Raw genomic sequence first — 15,729 nt, forward strand, 5'->3', positions numbered from 1 at the left:
AAAGTTGGTGTAGCCCAATCTACTCACTATCTGGAAGACCCCAAGGAACATCGTACAGGGGAAATCAGCATTCAGAGTAAACCTCAGAGGACTCGTACTGCACCTGAAAGTAGTGTAGTTGTATCCCATGGTTGAAGACCTACACTTTCACCTTATTACACTGCATCAAGTTATAGCCCACAATATAAATGCCTTAGCCAAACTGACAGCACACTTATTGCACACTTACTAGGTCACATCATAACTGACTCGGACTGGCCCTGAGCATACTTATTTGCAGGATTTTGGCATGGTCTCATCAGAGGAGGCTCCTCGTTTCAAGTGCCTTTGGGTAATGATGCAACAGGGATTGACTGTAATGTTGTGGCTGCTATCCGGTTTTCATAGTGATGTAAGGTGGTGCTACTACATTTCTGAAGTCAACAATTCATATAACAAAATTAAATGTGTATAGACAGTAGTTAAAAGAGAATTTGGGAAATCAGATAAGGGATTGTAAGGACTTTGTTATTAAAGAAAACAGACAAGTAATAAAAAAGTCAGGTAGCCAATATATTTAACAATCACTTACTTAAAGTAGTTCAGAAGCCTGAGCTGAACAGTTCAAGAAATGAAGTGGTAGAATATATGCAAGAAACAATGCCCCATACATATTAGCTAATGACATCTACATAGATATTCCGCAAGTCACACCATACAGTGCATGGCAGCGAGTACCCTGTACCACTTACTAGTCATTTCCTTTCCTGTTCCACTTGGAAATAGACTGGGGGAAAACAACTGACTATATGCCTCCATGTGAGCCCTAATTTCTCATATCTGTTCTTCATGATCCTTATGCGCAATTTATGTTGGCAACAGTAGAATTGTGTGGCAGTCAGCTTCAAATGACGGTTCTCTAAATTTTCTCAATAGTGATGGAAGCTGAAGAAATTAATTAAAATTTGTGTAATGGCCTGGACTTGAACCTGGGTCTCCTTGCTTACTAAGCAAGGAGACCAGGGTTCAAGTCCCAGCCATGGCAGAAATTTTAATGCATTTCTTCAGCTTCCATCATTATTGTAGATAAAGGTGAGACTCAAATATCTTGAAGAAGATGTAATTATATCAGATATATTTCTGAGTAGTGTTTCTCAAAAAGAACATCACCTTCCCTCCAGAGATTCCCATTTGGGTACCCGAAGTATCTCTGTAACACTTGTGTGTTGTTTGAACCTACTGGTAACAAATCTAGCAGCCTGCCTGTGAATTGCTTCGATGTCCTCCTTCAATCTCACCTGGTACAGATCCCAAATACTCAAGCAGTACTCAAGAATAGGTCACACCAGTGTCCTATATACGGTCTCTTTTACAGGTGAACCACTCTTTCCTGAAATTCTCGCAATAAACTGAAGTCGACCATTTGCCTTCCCTACCACAATTCACATGCTCTTTTCATTTCATATCTTTTTCAGTGCTATGCGCAGATATTTAAATGACTTCACTATGTCAAGCAGGACACTAGTAATACTGTATCTAAACATTACAGCTTCCCTCTTCATACATGTCCATTAATTTACATTTTTCCACCTTTGGAGCTAGCTGCCATTCATCACACAAACTAGAAATTTTTTCTAAGTTGTCTTGTATCTTCCTACAGTCACTCAACTTTGACATCTTACCATACACAACAGCATCATCAGCAAACAACCGCAGATTGCTGCCCACCCTCTCTGCAATAGCATTTATGTATATAGAGAACAACAGTGATCCTATCACTCTTCCCTGGGGCACTCCTGACAATACCCTTGTCTCTGATGAACACTCGCTGTTGAGGACAACATACTGGTTCTATTACTGAAGTAGTTTTTGAGCCACTCACAAATCTGTGAACTTATTCCATATGTTTGTACCTTTATTAGCAGCCAGCAATGGAGCACCATGTCAACTGCTTTCCAGAAATCTAGAAATGTGAAATCTGCCTGTTGCCCTTCATCCACAGTTTTCAGTATATCATATGTTAAAAGGGCAAGCTGAGTTTTGCACGAGCAATGCTTTCTAGAACCACTCTGATTCGTGAACATAAGCTTCTCAGTCTCAAGAAAGTTTAATATATTCAAACTGAGAATATGTTCAAGGATTCTGCAGCAAACTGAAGTTAGGGATATTGGTCTGTAATTTGTGGGTTTGTTCTTTTACCATTCTTATACACTATGAAAAGTTTGGAGTAGGTATTAAAATCCATGGAGAAGAAATAAAAACTTTGAGGTTCGCCAATGACATTGTAATTCTGTCAGAGACAGCAAAGGACTTGGAAGAGCAGTTGAATGGAATGGACAGTGTCTTGAAAGGAGGGTATAAGATGAACATCAACAAAAGCAAAACGAGGATAATGGAATGTAGTCGAATTAAGTGGAGTGATGCTGAGGGAATTAGATTAGGAAATGAGACACTTAAAGTAGTAAAGGAGTTTTGCTACTTGGGGAGCAAAATAACTGATGATGGTCGAAGTAGAGAGGATATAAAATGTAGACTGGCAATGGCAAGGAAAGTGTTTCTGAAGAAAAGAAATTTGTTAACATAGGGTATTGATTTAAGTGTCAGAAAGTCGTTTCTGAAAGTATTTGTATGGAGTGTAGCCATGTATGGAAGTGAAACATGGATGATAAATAGTTTAGACAAGAAGTGAATAGAAGCTTTTGAAATGTGGTGCTACAGAAGAATGCTGAAGATTAGATGGGTAGATCACATAACTAATGAGGAGGTATTGAATAGAATTGGGGAGAAGAGGAGTTTGTGGCACAACTTGACTAGAAGAAGGGATCGGTTAGTAGGACATGTTCTGAGGCTTCAAGGGATCACAAATTTAGTACTGGAGGGCAGCGTGGAGGGTAAAAATCATAGAGGGAGACCAAGAGATGAATACACTAAGCAGATTCAGAAGGATGTAGGCTGCAGTGGGTACTGGGAGATGAAGAAGCTTGCACAGGATAGAGTAACATGGAGAGCTGCATCAAACCAGTCTCAGGACTGAAGACCACAGCAACAACAATACACTATGGGGCCAGTGCCATAGAGTACTCATTGTAAAACTGAATTGGGATTCCATCTGGACCTTGTGATTTATTTGCTTTCAAATCTTTCAGTTGTTTCTCTAGGCCATGCATGCTTATTACTGTGTTGTCCATACTGTAGTTTGTCCGATGGTCAGATAATGGTATGTTTGCACAGTTCTCCAGTGTGGACGATTTCTTGAACATGTAATTTAAAACTTTAGCTTTCATTTTGCTGTCTTCAACTGCCACACTAGACTGGTCAATAAGGGAGTGAATGGAAGCTTTACAATTATTCCAAGCTCTGTCATAGAATTTAAGAATGTAATTAATCCCATCAAAACCTGAAACTCCCACAGAGTTGATAGTATCTCAAGTAAAGTACTAAAATCCTGTTGTTGACATATATGCAATGTATGCAGTCTCATATGCAACACATCACTATCACAGGATGCAATGTGCTATAGTCAAACCCTTTTACAAGAGAGAGAGAAGGCAGATATTAAAAATTACTGACCAATTTCACTATTCCTGATGGTATTGAAAAAACTTATGTATGCAAAAGCCATAATACAACTCTCTCAAAATGACCCATTTAGACAGTCACAGTTTGGATTTCAAAAGGGTCTCTGTGTAAAAATTGCCAGTTTTCAATTCAAAAATAAGATAGTAGAAATTCCGAGTGACAAAATATTGCTTACTGTTATTTTCTGTGACTTGTCAAAAAATTTGATTGTGTAGTTCACAGTATTTTCTTCAGAATCTCATATATAGTGGTATCAGAGGTGATGTTGGCAACTGATTTTCATCCTGTGTAACTAAATGGATGCCGAATAATGCATTAAGAAACTTGGGGTCCACACAATGAAACAGTATCTTCAGAAAGGGGAATAAACACCACAGGTGTAAAACAGGAATTAATATTGCGTCTACTCTTGTTCTTGTTATGTATAAATAATCTTCCATCATATATCCAAGTTATCTTTGCTGATAATTCAGGTATTGTAATCAAACCTAATGGAATAACTACAATACACAAAAATAAAATGATTTTTTTGTGAAGATTAATAACTGGTTATCTGCAAATGTATTGTCATTGAATTTTGTTGAAACTCAATACATGCGATTCAGTGCTGCACAATCGTGACAATGCCTTTAGAATAATGCTCAAGGTCGAATCAGTGAATGAAATAGAGGATTCTAAATTCTTAGGTGTTTATAGTGATAAGAACCTGAACTTTAAGTCACATGTTACAGATCATCTTCAGTGTCTAAGCTCTGCAACTACTTCATTATGAATAACATCAAATTTTGGAGATGAAAATTTCAAAAATAGGGTGGCTTTTCCAGTTTCATTCACTAATGTATAGTGGCATCGTATTTAGGGATAACTTGTCATTGAGGAAGAAAGTGTTTGTTGCACATAAGTGTGTAATAAAGATAATATGTTGCATCCACTCAAGAATCTCTTGTAGAAAGCTCTTTAAACTGTTGTGCATACTGAAAACTACTTTACATTTGATCCCTTATGAAGTTAATTGTCAACAATCAGTCACAGTCTGAAAACATCAGTAACATTGATAAATATAACACGAGAAGGGGAAATGATTTACCTTATCCATCACTTACCCGTAGTCTGGCATGGAAAGTAGTAAGATATTGAGTCATAAAAATCTTTGACTGTCTACCCAGTGATGCAAAGAATTTAATGGATAATAAAATTATCTTCAAACACAAACTGAAGTAATATCTCCTTGTAAACTCTAAAAATCTGTATTAAGGTAATACATAATATGATGCAAAAGTTAATGTGGAAGTATGTGTACCTGGGCAAGAGATGTAGAACATGTCAGTGTGCTGTCTTCCTCACCCATTATCACAGAGGAAGTCTACTTCATTAAAAGTGTTTGGAGGATCACTTCACCCAAAGTGGACTGTGGTTCTGGAGTGGTGAGTACCACTCCTGAACACACTGTAGTGGTGTACAGAATGGTATTGACAAATTGAAGAATGCAGTAGGCATGTGGGACTGTGTTTTGGAGTGCTGCACCATTGGGCCACAGTAATGAACTAGTAAACACATTCTATTTTTGAAATGCAGTGCTACTGGTTTTCCTAGGTTAGGGGTACAGTGTAACTTCAGCAAGTCTAGTTAAAAATCAATCACATGACTGGAAACTTGAAAATTTAGCATCTGTTTTTGACAAAATTTACACCATTGATTTTTTAAAATGATTAGACATACAAATTTAAAAGGCTGTCTGTCATGCTATGTGCCTGAACACAAAGCCTTACTACTTTGAAATTTCCTGAAAAAAAAAGTGGTGATTGAGGAGCTTTTTGACTGGAATGTTTACTTTTGCAAAAACTTCAACAGTTTCTTTCCAAAATGATCTTTGCTAGTTTTCTTCTTTTGACTATATTTAAGCTTCTAGCAAATGATTGTCTCTGCTGAGAACAGCAGCATTTTCCCAGTGGTGAGCAGAGTGCTTCTTTGATGTAAGGTGTTTTCCAACATCATTTTATTTTCCCACCTAAGTCAGTAATTACAAAATAGCCAGAACATTGATTTCGACCTTTCGTGAGCATTCATAGTGGTCTGGCTCATACTTGAGAATACTATAGGCAGAAGCACCAATGTACCGGGTGACCAAAATTCAGTATAAATTTGAAAACTTAATAAACCACGGAATAATGTAGATAGAGAGGTAAAAATTGACACATGTTCTTGGAATGACATGGGGCTTTATTAGAACAAAAAAAAAAAGTTCACAAAATGTCCGACAGATGGTGCTGGACAGCAAAACGTCGGTGACTGTGCATGACAATCGTGTAAAAAAGGAGCTGTAATGAGAGAGAGAGAGAGAGAGAGAGAGAGAGAGAGAGAGAGAGAGAGAATCAGATGTGCCAGTAGTCACAGTATGTTGACGTTACCTGAAAAAGCGCTTTTGGTGAAGCTGTATTGTCAGAATGGGGAATGTGCTAGTTCAGCGTTATGATCCTATCACCATAGGAAGGGGATTCGAACGGGTAAAGGTCCGTTGACAAATGCAGCTGTGGCGAGAATGATTTCGAAGTTCAAAGCCACGGGTTGTTAGACGGTATACCCCATAGTGGTCGACCGAGCACAAGGCGTAATGCTGCTGAGACAGTTCAGGAAGAAATGGAGACTGTAGCGGGTTCGTCTATGCATGGGGAAGTTGGCGCTCATGCAGTCGCATGTCGTACTGACATTCCATACACTACTGTTTGGTTGGCACTTAGGCATACCCTCCAATGCTATCCGTACAAAATCCATCGGCATCATGAACTGTTACCTGGCGATTTAGTGAAGCGGAGGGCATTTGCAGTGTGGCCGTTTCAAAAGATGGTGGAAGATGACGATTGGTTGAGTAACGTGTTGTGGACCGATGAAGCTCATTTGACGCTCCGAGGGTCTGTCAATGCCCTCAACTGCAGAATTTGGGCTACTGAAAATCCTAGAACTGTCGTGGAAACTCCATTGCATGACGAGAAAGTCACGGTATGTGTTGGATTTATCACATCTACTGTTATCGGGCCTTTTTTCTTCGAGGAAATGCATGATTCTGGTTTTGTAACTGCTACCGTGATGGGTGAGAGGTACGCCGATATGTTACAGAATCGCATCATCCCCAGCATGGCTGATAAACACCTGCTGGAACGTAAGATGTTTATGCAGGATGGCGCTCCACCCCATATTGCTAGATGCGTGAAAGATCTCTTGCGTGCGTCGTTTGGTGACGATCATGTGCTCAGCCGCCACTTTCGTCATGTTTGGCCTCCCAGGTCCCCAGACCTCAGTCTGTGCGGTTATTGGCTTTGGGGTTACCTGAAGTCGCAAGTGTATCGTGATCGACCGACAGCTCTAGGGATGCTGAAAGACAACATCCGACTCCAATGCCTCACCATAACTCCGGACATGCTTTACAGTGCTGTTCACAACATTATTCCTCGACTACAGCTATTGTTGAGGAGTGATGGTGGACATATTGAGCATTTCCAGTAAAGAACATCATCTTTGCTTTGTCTTTCTTTGTTATGCTAATTATTGCTATTCTGATCAGATGAAGTGCCATCTGTTGGACAATTTTTGAACTTTTGTATTTTTTTGGTTCTAATAAAGTCCTATGTCATTCCAAGCATGTGCGTCAATTTGTACCCCTCTATCTACATTATTCCGTGATTTATTCAGTTTTCAAATTTATACTGACTTTTTGATCACCCGGTACTTAGTGTAGAACAACAATTGAAAACAACTCTATTCACAAGAGAGGGGAAATAGTTTTGGCATGGTTGAAATACTTTGACAGGTTTCGTTTTCCAGTTGCTATAGCGAAGACTGCAGAGTGCGAACACTATAAACTGGCAGTCGGCTGCAAGCAAACAAGAATTAAGGCTGCCAGAGGGGAGAGGAACAGTGCAGGAAAACAAGCTCCACATCTCTTTTGCAGGGCAGCCAATCTATACCTGCCTTCTGTGTTTCTGCAAAAGCAGAACTGACCCATGATCATAGGGATCGCCAATCCCTTCTGAAATCATAATTGAACTGAATGATGGACAATAATTCGTCTCTTCAATCTTTTGAAAATAAGACAGGAAAACAATGAGCAAGGCACAGGACAAAGCATTCATTAACGGCAACCATGCAGTTGCTTGCTGAGGTTAGTAGGCTTGTGAATGAGTAATTGAGGCCCGATCTTTAATGGTGTTTGATGCAACCACACTTCAAAACAGCTACCATCTACAACTGCCACATTAATTTTGAATATAACAGTCTAATAATCAGATGGTACATGCATGTTTTACAACTCATTTTGGCAAATGCTTCCTTCATGTTAAGTATCAAGCAGGTGTAATTATGATGGATACTGAAGGAGTTATAAGTGTTCTTTACTTCTATGAGCCGTAGTTTACACTCTTCAACATGAGTGTCTTCTGTGTAGCATAGTGGGTTGTGAAACTTCAGTTCCAGTGAAGTTTTGCACCTTGATTAACATATCAGAATTGTGATCATTTTACTTTCACTAAGTAGCAGAATGCACTTGTTTCAGCTTTCTGTCCGGATATGTTATAAGTTCTGAAGTCTAGAACTGATACTACAATTTGTTTTCAGGTTAAGGATCTTATTTTCAATCTACACATGATTCTCTCTGATACTGTAAAAATGAAAGAATTTCAAGAAGATCCAGAGATGTTGTTGGATTTGATGTACCGTATAGCAAAAGGATACCAAAATTCACCAGATTTGCGGCTTACTTGGCTTGCAAACATGGCTCAAAAACACATGGAGGTGAGTTCTGGACTATAGGATTATATACATACCTTATTTGTAAGTTATCGACAGCTGAGAGAATCTGTTTACCTCTCACCTTTTAAGGTGGAATACAAAATGACACATGAGCACATAAATATTAGGAAAAAAAATCGTTTGCTTTGGCACTTGAGCTCTGTTTTGTTAAGAGTTGAAAGCAGAACAAGATTTTAAAAAATCTGAGGAAGTAGTCATTGCTCCTTTTTGTGTGCCTCTCTGTCATTGTGTACTTTAACTTGAGAGTAAATTGTAGTCTATTCACAAATTTTTATTAGGTATTATTGTTTTAATAACACACACAGTATATGAATCATTGCAATAAGCACTGTTTTTAATTTATTGTTTCTATCCTAGAATTTCTATTAATACACCAGTGTTGTAATAATTATTTCTAGGTCAGATTACTTCACATAAGTGCTTATGATAAAATTGAGTCAACCCATTTTCCCCTTGTCAGCCTCATCCATTTTCCTTCTCTGATCAACTTCCCAGGCTTTTTATGTTTATGGTACTTGGAATCATTTTCCCAGTAGTAATAGCCATAGCAGAATGATAAAATCAGGAATTCAATATATGCTATTGCAGCATAGATCCTGTCTAGGCAACCACAGATCACATCTCAAAGCCACGTTATGTTCTTATGGGAGATAAGAGATAATATACGAATTGTATAGTATGTAGCAGTTGTTAAGCTCCAATTTCTTTGTTAAAAACTCTTACATTTTCCTCAATCAGTGTATCATAATTCCCTTGTCAGTTTATCTGAACTTAGTGTAGTATATATTTGATTTGTAAAATTTTTATGATAACATTATTTTGATCTAATGCAAATGTACTGTTCTGTTCAGCGCAATAACCACACAGAGGCAGCAATGTGCCTTGTGCACAGTGCTGCACTGGTATCAGAATATCTTCATATGCTTGAGGATCTGCCACACTTGCCACCGGGTGCTGTAGGATTAGAAGGAATAACACCCAATGTACTGGAAGAGAGTGCTGTCTCAGATGATGTATTGAGTCCAGAGGAAGAAGGTGTATGTCTTGGGAAAGATTTTACTGAAAGTGGACTAGTTGGGTTGTTAGAACATGCTGCAAACTCATTTCATACGGTACAGTATATGTGTGTATATGATGTATGTAATATGTATTCAACTTATTTGTTTCAAATGTAGAGGAAAAAATATTATTTACACGTTGATTGAGAGATTCATAAGTATTATTCTTGCAGTTTGCAATCTAATCTCATGAAATACTGTTATTCATTTACCTGTAAGTTAATTAAATATTAGTTTCATACATTATCATCATAATGAAAATAGAATCTGCATTGCAATTTTTTTTGTGGATAGTTACTGTTACACTGGAACATAATACTTGTTGGAACAAAATGAACAAAACAAAACTGCTTATTATTAACAGGCCAAAAATGACTTTAGTTTTGTATTGTCTTCTGAACAATAATTTTAGTGGGTGCTTTAGCACTGTATGTATAGCAAATTATTTCTTATATCTGCATGATTTATCTGTCATTCATTGTCTATTGTTTCTTAACAAATAAAGCAGATTGCAATTTTTGCATCTTAGTGATTAGAAGATTAGCTGTAGATTTCCTCAGCCCAGATATGAGGACAGTGTGGCAATTGTGGCATGGTGGCCACCATAACTTTTCTAGATAGTACCAATTTCTTAATAATCAGATAAGAAAACAAACTGTTTAGATGAGTAATCAAATGTAGGCACCTTTCTGCCTAACCTGTCACAGACGTCTTCTTACTCATCAAGTTACCTCCCATTAGGAATGTAGATGCCCTCAACGACTGTGATATTACTTTCAAAATGATGGAGCACAGTAATCAGTCATCCTTTCCCTTCAGGTTTTATTAAAGCAAATCTAGGTTTCAGCTAGTGCCTAGTCATTATCAATGCACTATTTTGTAGTTCCAGTACATGTCCTACAATGTCAGTCTCCTGTTGTTTGGGCCCGAACAACAGGGCACTGATGTACTAAGTCATGTATTGGAACTATGAAGTAGTGCATTGATAATAGCTAGGCACTAGCCGAAATCTAGATTTGCTTTAATAAAACCTGAAATGGTGGAGCATAGCAATCTGTTGAGGAACAGGTTGTCGTGTTCCATCATTCTGAAGGACTTCATACTCAGCTATATTATTATTAGTTGTGTGAGTATATAATTGGAATCTGTAGTCTTCATGCATATGCAAGGGAAGCATTAAAAAAGTATTTAGGAAATGGAACATAAGTAATAAACACACTTACAGAAAATCTTGACTGTTGTTTCAGGTGTGTGTTTCATTAAAAAGGTATTTGCATTTTTATTGTCAAGTTACATAAAAGAAGAATTTGTAACAAATGTATGTTTTGTCTTTCAGGCTGGCATGTATGAAGCGATGAATGATGTGTACAAAATTCTGTTGCCTATTGCAGAAGCAAATAGAGATTACAAAAAACTGTCAAATATTCATGGGTTAGTATAGACTTTTGACTGTATGTATGAGAGAAATCTATAAGCCAACAGAATTAAAACTTCAATTAGCTAACTTAGCAAACACTTTTTAACATACATTGTTAATTAATGTAAGTTTCTTGTAAATTATTTCTTTTGTCTCATTCCACCGAATCTCCTACAATCAGTCATTTATACATCTTTCAACCATCAGTGATTGTACTACATTTCTCTGTCACGCATTCAGCATAACTTTATTTCTGATAGTGATCAAATTCCTGATCCATGAAAACGTGTCACTGAGTAGTGGTGAGAAGTGGGGGTTGGGGGGGGGGGGGGGGGGGGGTGGAGAGAGAGAGAGAGAGAGAGAGAGAGAGTAGCAAGAAACTCCCAAAATCTTGTGCAATAGAAAAGACCCTCTATGAGTCGATATAAAAGTTAACAAGTCTCTATGAAAATGGAGCACTTTCATCACATATTCAAATGAAGCCATCACCTTGCTGACAAAGAAGAGCTGAATATAACAAACATGACAGTAAAAACATCTGAGCAAGAAGTGTTAAATAAATTTGAAAGCAAACTCTCACAGCTGCTCATTGATCAAGTAGCTCCAAAATGGTGAATGGTAAAGTGATAAATTGACATACAAAGTTGTTTCACCGAAGAGGATTCTGCTGTAATTATCTATTTCAATAGTCAGAGGCTGAAAAGTGGCAAATATATAGGCCGATAACACTGGAAGTTGGGAAAAAGATTATACGTATCACATAAAGGCTGCCTATTAAGATCCTGATATTTTTTAAGTGAGTCAAGAAATATGTTGTTTCTCCCCCATGTACAAAAAATAAAAAATTGGGCTTATATGAAAGCATATTGGTAGTCTTTCTACACATGCACCATCTGAATACTAAATAAGAAGAGTTTAGAATGATATTGTTATACATTGTATCACGGCTTGCGGGGTAGAAATGTAAATATACACTGATCAGACAGAACATTATGACCACTGACCTCCTACTATTGATATAAACTCATCCAGGTGATAGCAGCATCACTTGGCAAGGAATGACTGCTAGTCAGTCACACGCCCAGTGCGTGTAGTATCAGTGACCATGCTGTCCGTGTACAGAATGGGGAAGGTGTGTGATCTGTCTGAATTTGACTGAGGGCAGATTGTGATGGGCCAGAGGCTTGGCATAACCATTTCAGACACTGCACAAATTTTTGGGTGTTTGAGGAGTGCTGTGGTGATTGTCTTCAACACATGGTGAAACCATGTCCAGACGTCGTTGGGTTGGGCAGCCACCCCTCATTACAAATATTGTACGTCATAGGCTGGGCAGAGTGGTAAAACAGAACGGGTGGCAAACTGTGGCAGAATTAACATTAGACTTTAATGCTGGCCAGAGTACAAGAGTGTCTGAACACACAGTGCACCGATCATTCCTAATGATAGATCTCTGCAGCTGACGACCCATGCACGTGCTAATGTCCACACCATATCATTGGCAACTACGGCTGAAATGGGCATGTGACTACCAGTAGTGGATGTTGGTGCAGTGGCACTGTTTTGCATGCTGTGATGAACACCAATACCTTCTTCATCATGCCATTGGGAGGGTTCAAATCCATCACTGTCCAGGGGAATAGCTCCTTTACATCTCTACTGTGGGAGAGAGTAAAGCTGGCAGCGGCTCCATTATGCTCTGGGGTGAAGCTTGTGCAAGTCACCAGGATGGCCAAAGAGAATCGCACACTGGTTGCAGACCATGTACACCCCTTCATGACGATCATGTTTCCTGACTGCAGTGGAATTTTTTCAACAAGATAATGCACCATGTCACTTACCAGAAATGATTTGAGGAACACAGTGGCTAGTTTAAGTTGATGTGCTGACCCTCCAACTCACCAGATCTGAATCTGATCGAACACATCTGGGATGTGATTGAATATGGCATCTGAGCTCATTGCCCCCCTCTCCAGAATTTACAGCAATTTGGTGAATTGTGTGCACAGATATAATGCCAACTCTGCCCAACAACCTACCAAGGCCTCATTGCTTCAATGCCACAATGTGTCACTGTTGTGATCTGTGCCAAAGGTGGACACACAGGCTAATATGTAGGTAGAATGAAATTTTCACTCTAAAGGCGGAGTGTGCGCTGATGTGAAACGTCCTGGCAGATTAAAATTGTGTGCCGGGCCGAGACACGAACTCGGGACCCTTGCCTTTCGCGGGCAAGTGCTCTACCGAATGGTAGGAGACGAGGTACTGGCGGAATTAGAGCTGTGAGGATGGGGTGTGAGTCATGCTTGGGTAGCTCAGTCGGTAGAGCACTTGCCCGCGAAAGGCAAAGGTCCCGAGTACATATCTCGGTCCGGCACACAGTTTTAATCTGCCATGAAGTTTAATACGTAGGTGTTCGTAATGTTCTGGCCGATCAGTGTAGATGTGCATGTACATGGGGATGACTATGTTTTGTAGCCACATACAGAAATAACCAAAGTATCTGGTATCACAGGAAATGTTGCAGTTGGGTTGTGTGAACTAATTGGCACCTCAGCAAAAGATTTCACGTGTAGAAGATGTAACAGTTTTGTCGCTTCAACCTACACAAAGAGGATGATCTGATCATTATAATTCATGTTTCCTGTTTTTCATAAATCATTCAAATGCCAGGGTTGTTCCTTATGTGTATTCTTAGCCATCAACTGCACCATACTCTCAGTACTGCATTTTTTGTAGACACATTTAAGCACTGTTATAAGACCTGTTACTGATATTCATTCATTCATCCATTGTATAAAATTACATGTGACTTTTTACAGTTTCTCTATTCCCAAATCAGAGTTCTAAGATACAAAAGTTAAACAGAATTCAAAATAGAAATGTTAAACTGCCCTGATATACATCACTTGAAGTGAACATGTCCACTGATAATCTCAATCTTTCAGGAAATTACATGATGCATTTACTAGAGTTGACCAGCTGCAGGGAAAGCGTGTCTTTGGAACATACTTCCGTGTTGGTTTCTATGGAACAAAATTTGGAGATCTGAATGGAGAAGAGTTTATCTATAAAGAACCAACATTAACAAAATTGCCTGAAATTTTTAGTCGGCTTGAGGTATGTATTTAATCAATGTAACAATGTGCATTGTCATTTCCCATTTTTATTTTATAAGTGTACACAAACATGCCCTGTCCCCTCTTTTTTTCTTCTCGACAATACAAATTCATTGCCCATGTTGTCACATAAATTGTATATCACATTTTCTGGCTATAGATTTCAACAGCATTTCCTTGATCTTCAGCTTGGTCATTTGTTTTACTCTCGATATAAATGCTTTTTTGTCGTTCTGATATTAGTACATGTCCATATCTCTAAAATGCGTGCATACTTAAGACATTGGTAAATGCTGTAATGCTGACTTTTCCTGTTAGATGCATTTCTAGTCATAAACTTATCCATCTTGAAAAGCCAGAATGGCAACTGTGGAAGACGATCTCAACCTTTTCAGATTCTGCCAGTCCCTATCCCTCATGAACCTGGTGCTGCAAAAACCCCTTTTCACAGCACAGCCACCCCAGAACCACCTCTATTCCCTCTGCAAGATAATGTTACTGTTCAGTCATCACTACATACACATCATCTCCAAAATAGAAACCCTTGCACTTGAACACCTGCAGGAGTACTGCAGACAGCACATCCATAAATTGTCCAACCTGAGGGGATCTTACTCTCACCATGGGCACCACTATCCATTAAAACCCATCCTTCTCTCAGTGAACCCCCTCATCAACCCCTCATAGCCCGTACCCTACCTAGTTGACCACTTCAATTTATGACATCCTCCAAAACTCCCTCCCAGCACCTCACAAAACCCAGCAACCAGGCAAACCCAAAACATTCTTGTTAACCTCTTCACCACAGACATCAGTCGCACGGAAGTTTTACTCCTTTTCAGAGGTCTAACCTTCAGCCCAACCCCCCCCCCCTCCCCCCACCAAGTTTAACCATGTTGGACTTGTCAAAGGCCCGCTCTCTTTCTCACAATCCCTATAGTGGAAACACTTCTTTGCGACCAATCCCTCCAATCAAAGCCAACTGAATCTGAACATTAAACCTTGCCTCTCCCAGTTTGTACTGTGATCCTACCCCCCCCCCCCCCCCCACACACACACACACACCCCTAAGCACTCCCTAGTCAGCTTTCAGGCATTCCTTACCTCCCAGTTCCCTTCCTAAGAGCACAAACCTTTCAGCAGGAGAAAAGACAGCCACACACAACGTGAAAACAGATCCAGACCTAATCTTCCTCCTCACAGACAAAGGCTCCACCATTGTCGTGATGAGTTGCAGTGACTACCTCATGGAAGGCCCCCACCAATTGTCTGAGTCCTCTGCCTAAAAGCTCTGCCACAGTGATCCCATTGTGGAAGGCCAGTGTAACCTACAGTCCCTACTGAAATCCATAGGCACAGCCCAGAACTTCACACCTGAGCCCCTCTCCCTCTTCTCCCCAATAACGCCCCACACATCTACCTTCTTTATGCACCCGAAAATCCACAAATCCACAAACCCAAAAATCCTGTAAGCCCCACTGGATATTGTGCACTCACTGAAAGAATTTCCACTCTTGATGATCAACACCTCTAACAATTGTGTGAAACATAGGCCCTATATTAAGGACACTAACCACTTCCTTCACGGACTTTCCATCATCCCCACCCCTTTACATCCTAGATCACTACTTGTCACTGTTGATGCTTCATCTCTATACCGTGATTTCCCTAAATCACTCCAGGTAAATGGCATTGTTGTTCCTTTCAAAGGGCACAGCCGATTTCCTTCCCTAGTCCGATGAGACCGATGACCTTGCTGTCTGGTCTCCTCCCC

General features: G+C 39.5%; 1 protein-coding gene across 1 annotated transcript in view; it reads left to right on the plus strand.

Annotated features, from left to right (window-relative positions):
• Positions 1-15,729, plus strand: part of LOC126248488 (dedicator of cytokinesis protein 7) — a 262,928-nt gene that overhangs the window by 190,229 nt on the left and 56,970 nt on the right. Inside the window, exons 31-34 of the mRNA XM_049949513.1 lie at positions 8,167-8,343; positions 9,213-9,473; positions 10,756-10,850; positions 13,785-13,956. Of these exons, the coding sequence (XP_049805470.1) occupies positions 8,167-8,343; positions 9,213-9,473; positions 10,756-10,850; positions 13,785-13,956 (705 nt within the window). The remainder of the gene's footprint in view (positions 1-8,166; positions 8,344-9,212; positions 9,474-10,755; positions 10,851-13,784; positions 13,957-15,729) is intronic.

This window comes from Schistocerca nitens, chromosome 3 (assembly GCF_023898315.1).
Source record: "Schistocerca nitens isolate TAMUIC-IGC-003100 chromosome 3, iqSchNite1.1, whole genome shotgun sequence".
NCBI lineage: Eukaryota > Metazoa > Arthropoda > Insecta > Orthoptera > Acrididae > Schistocerca > Schistocerca nitens.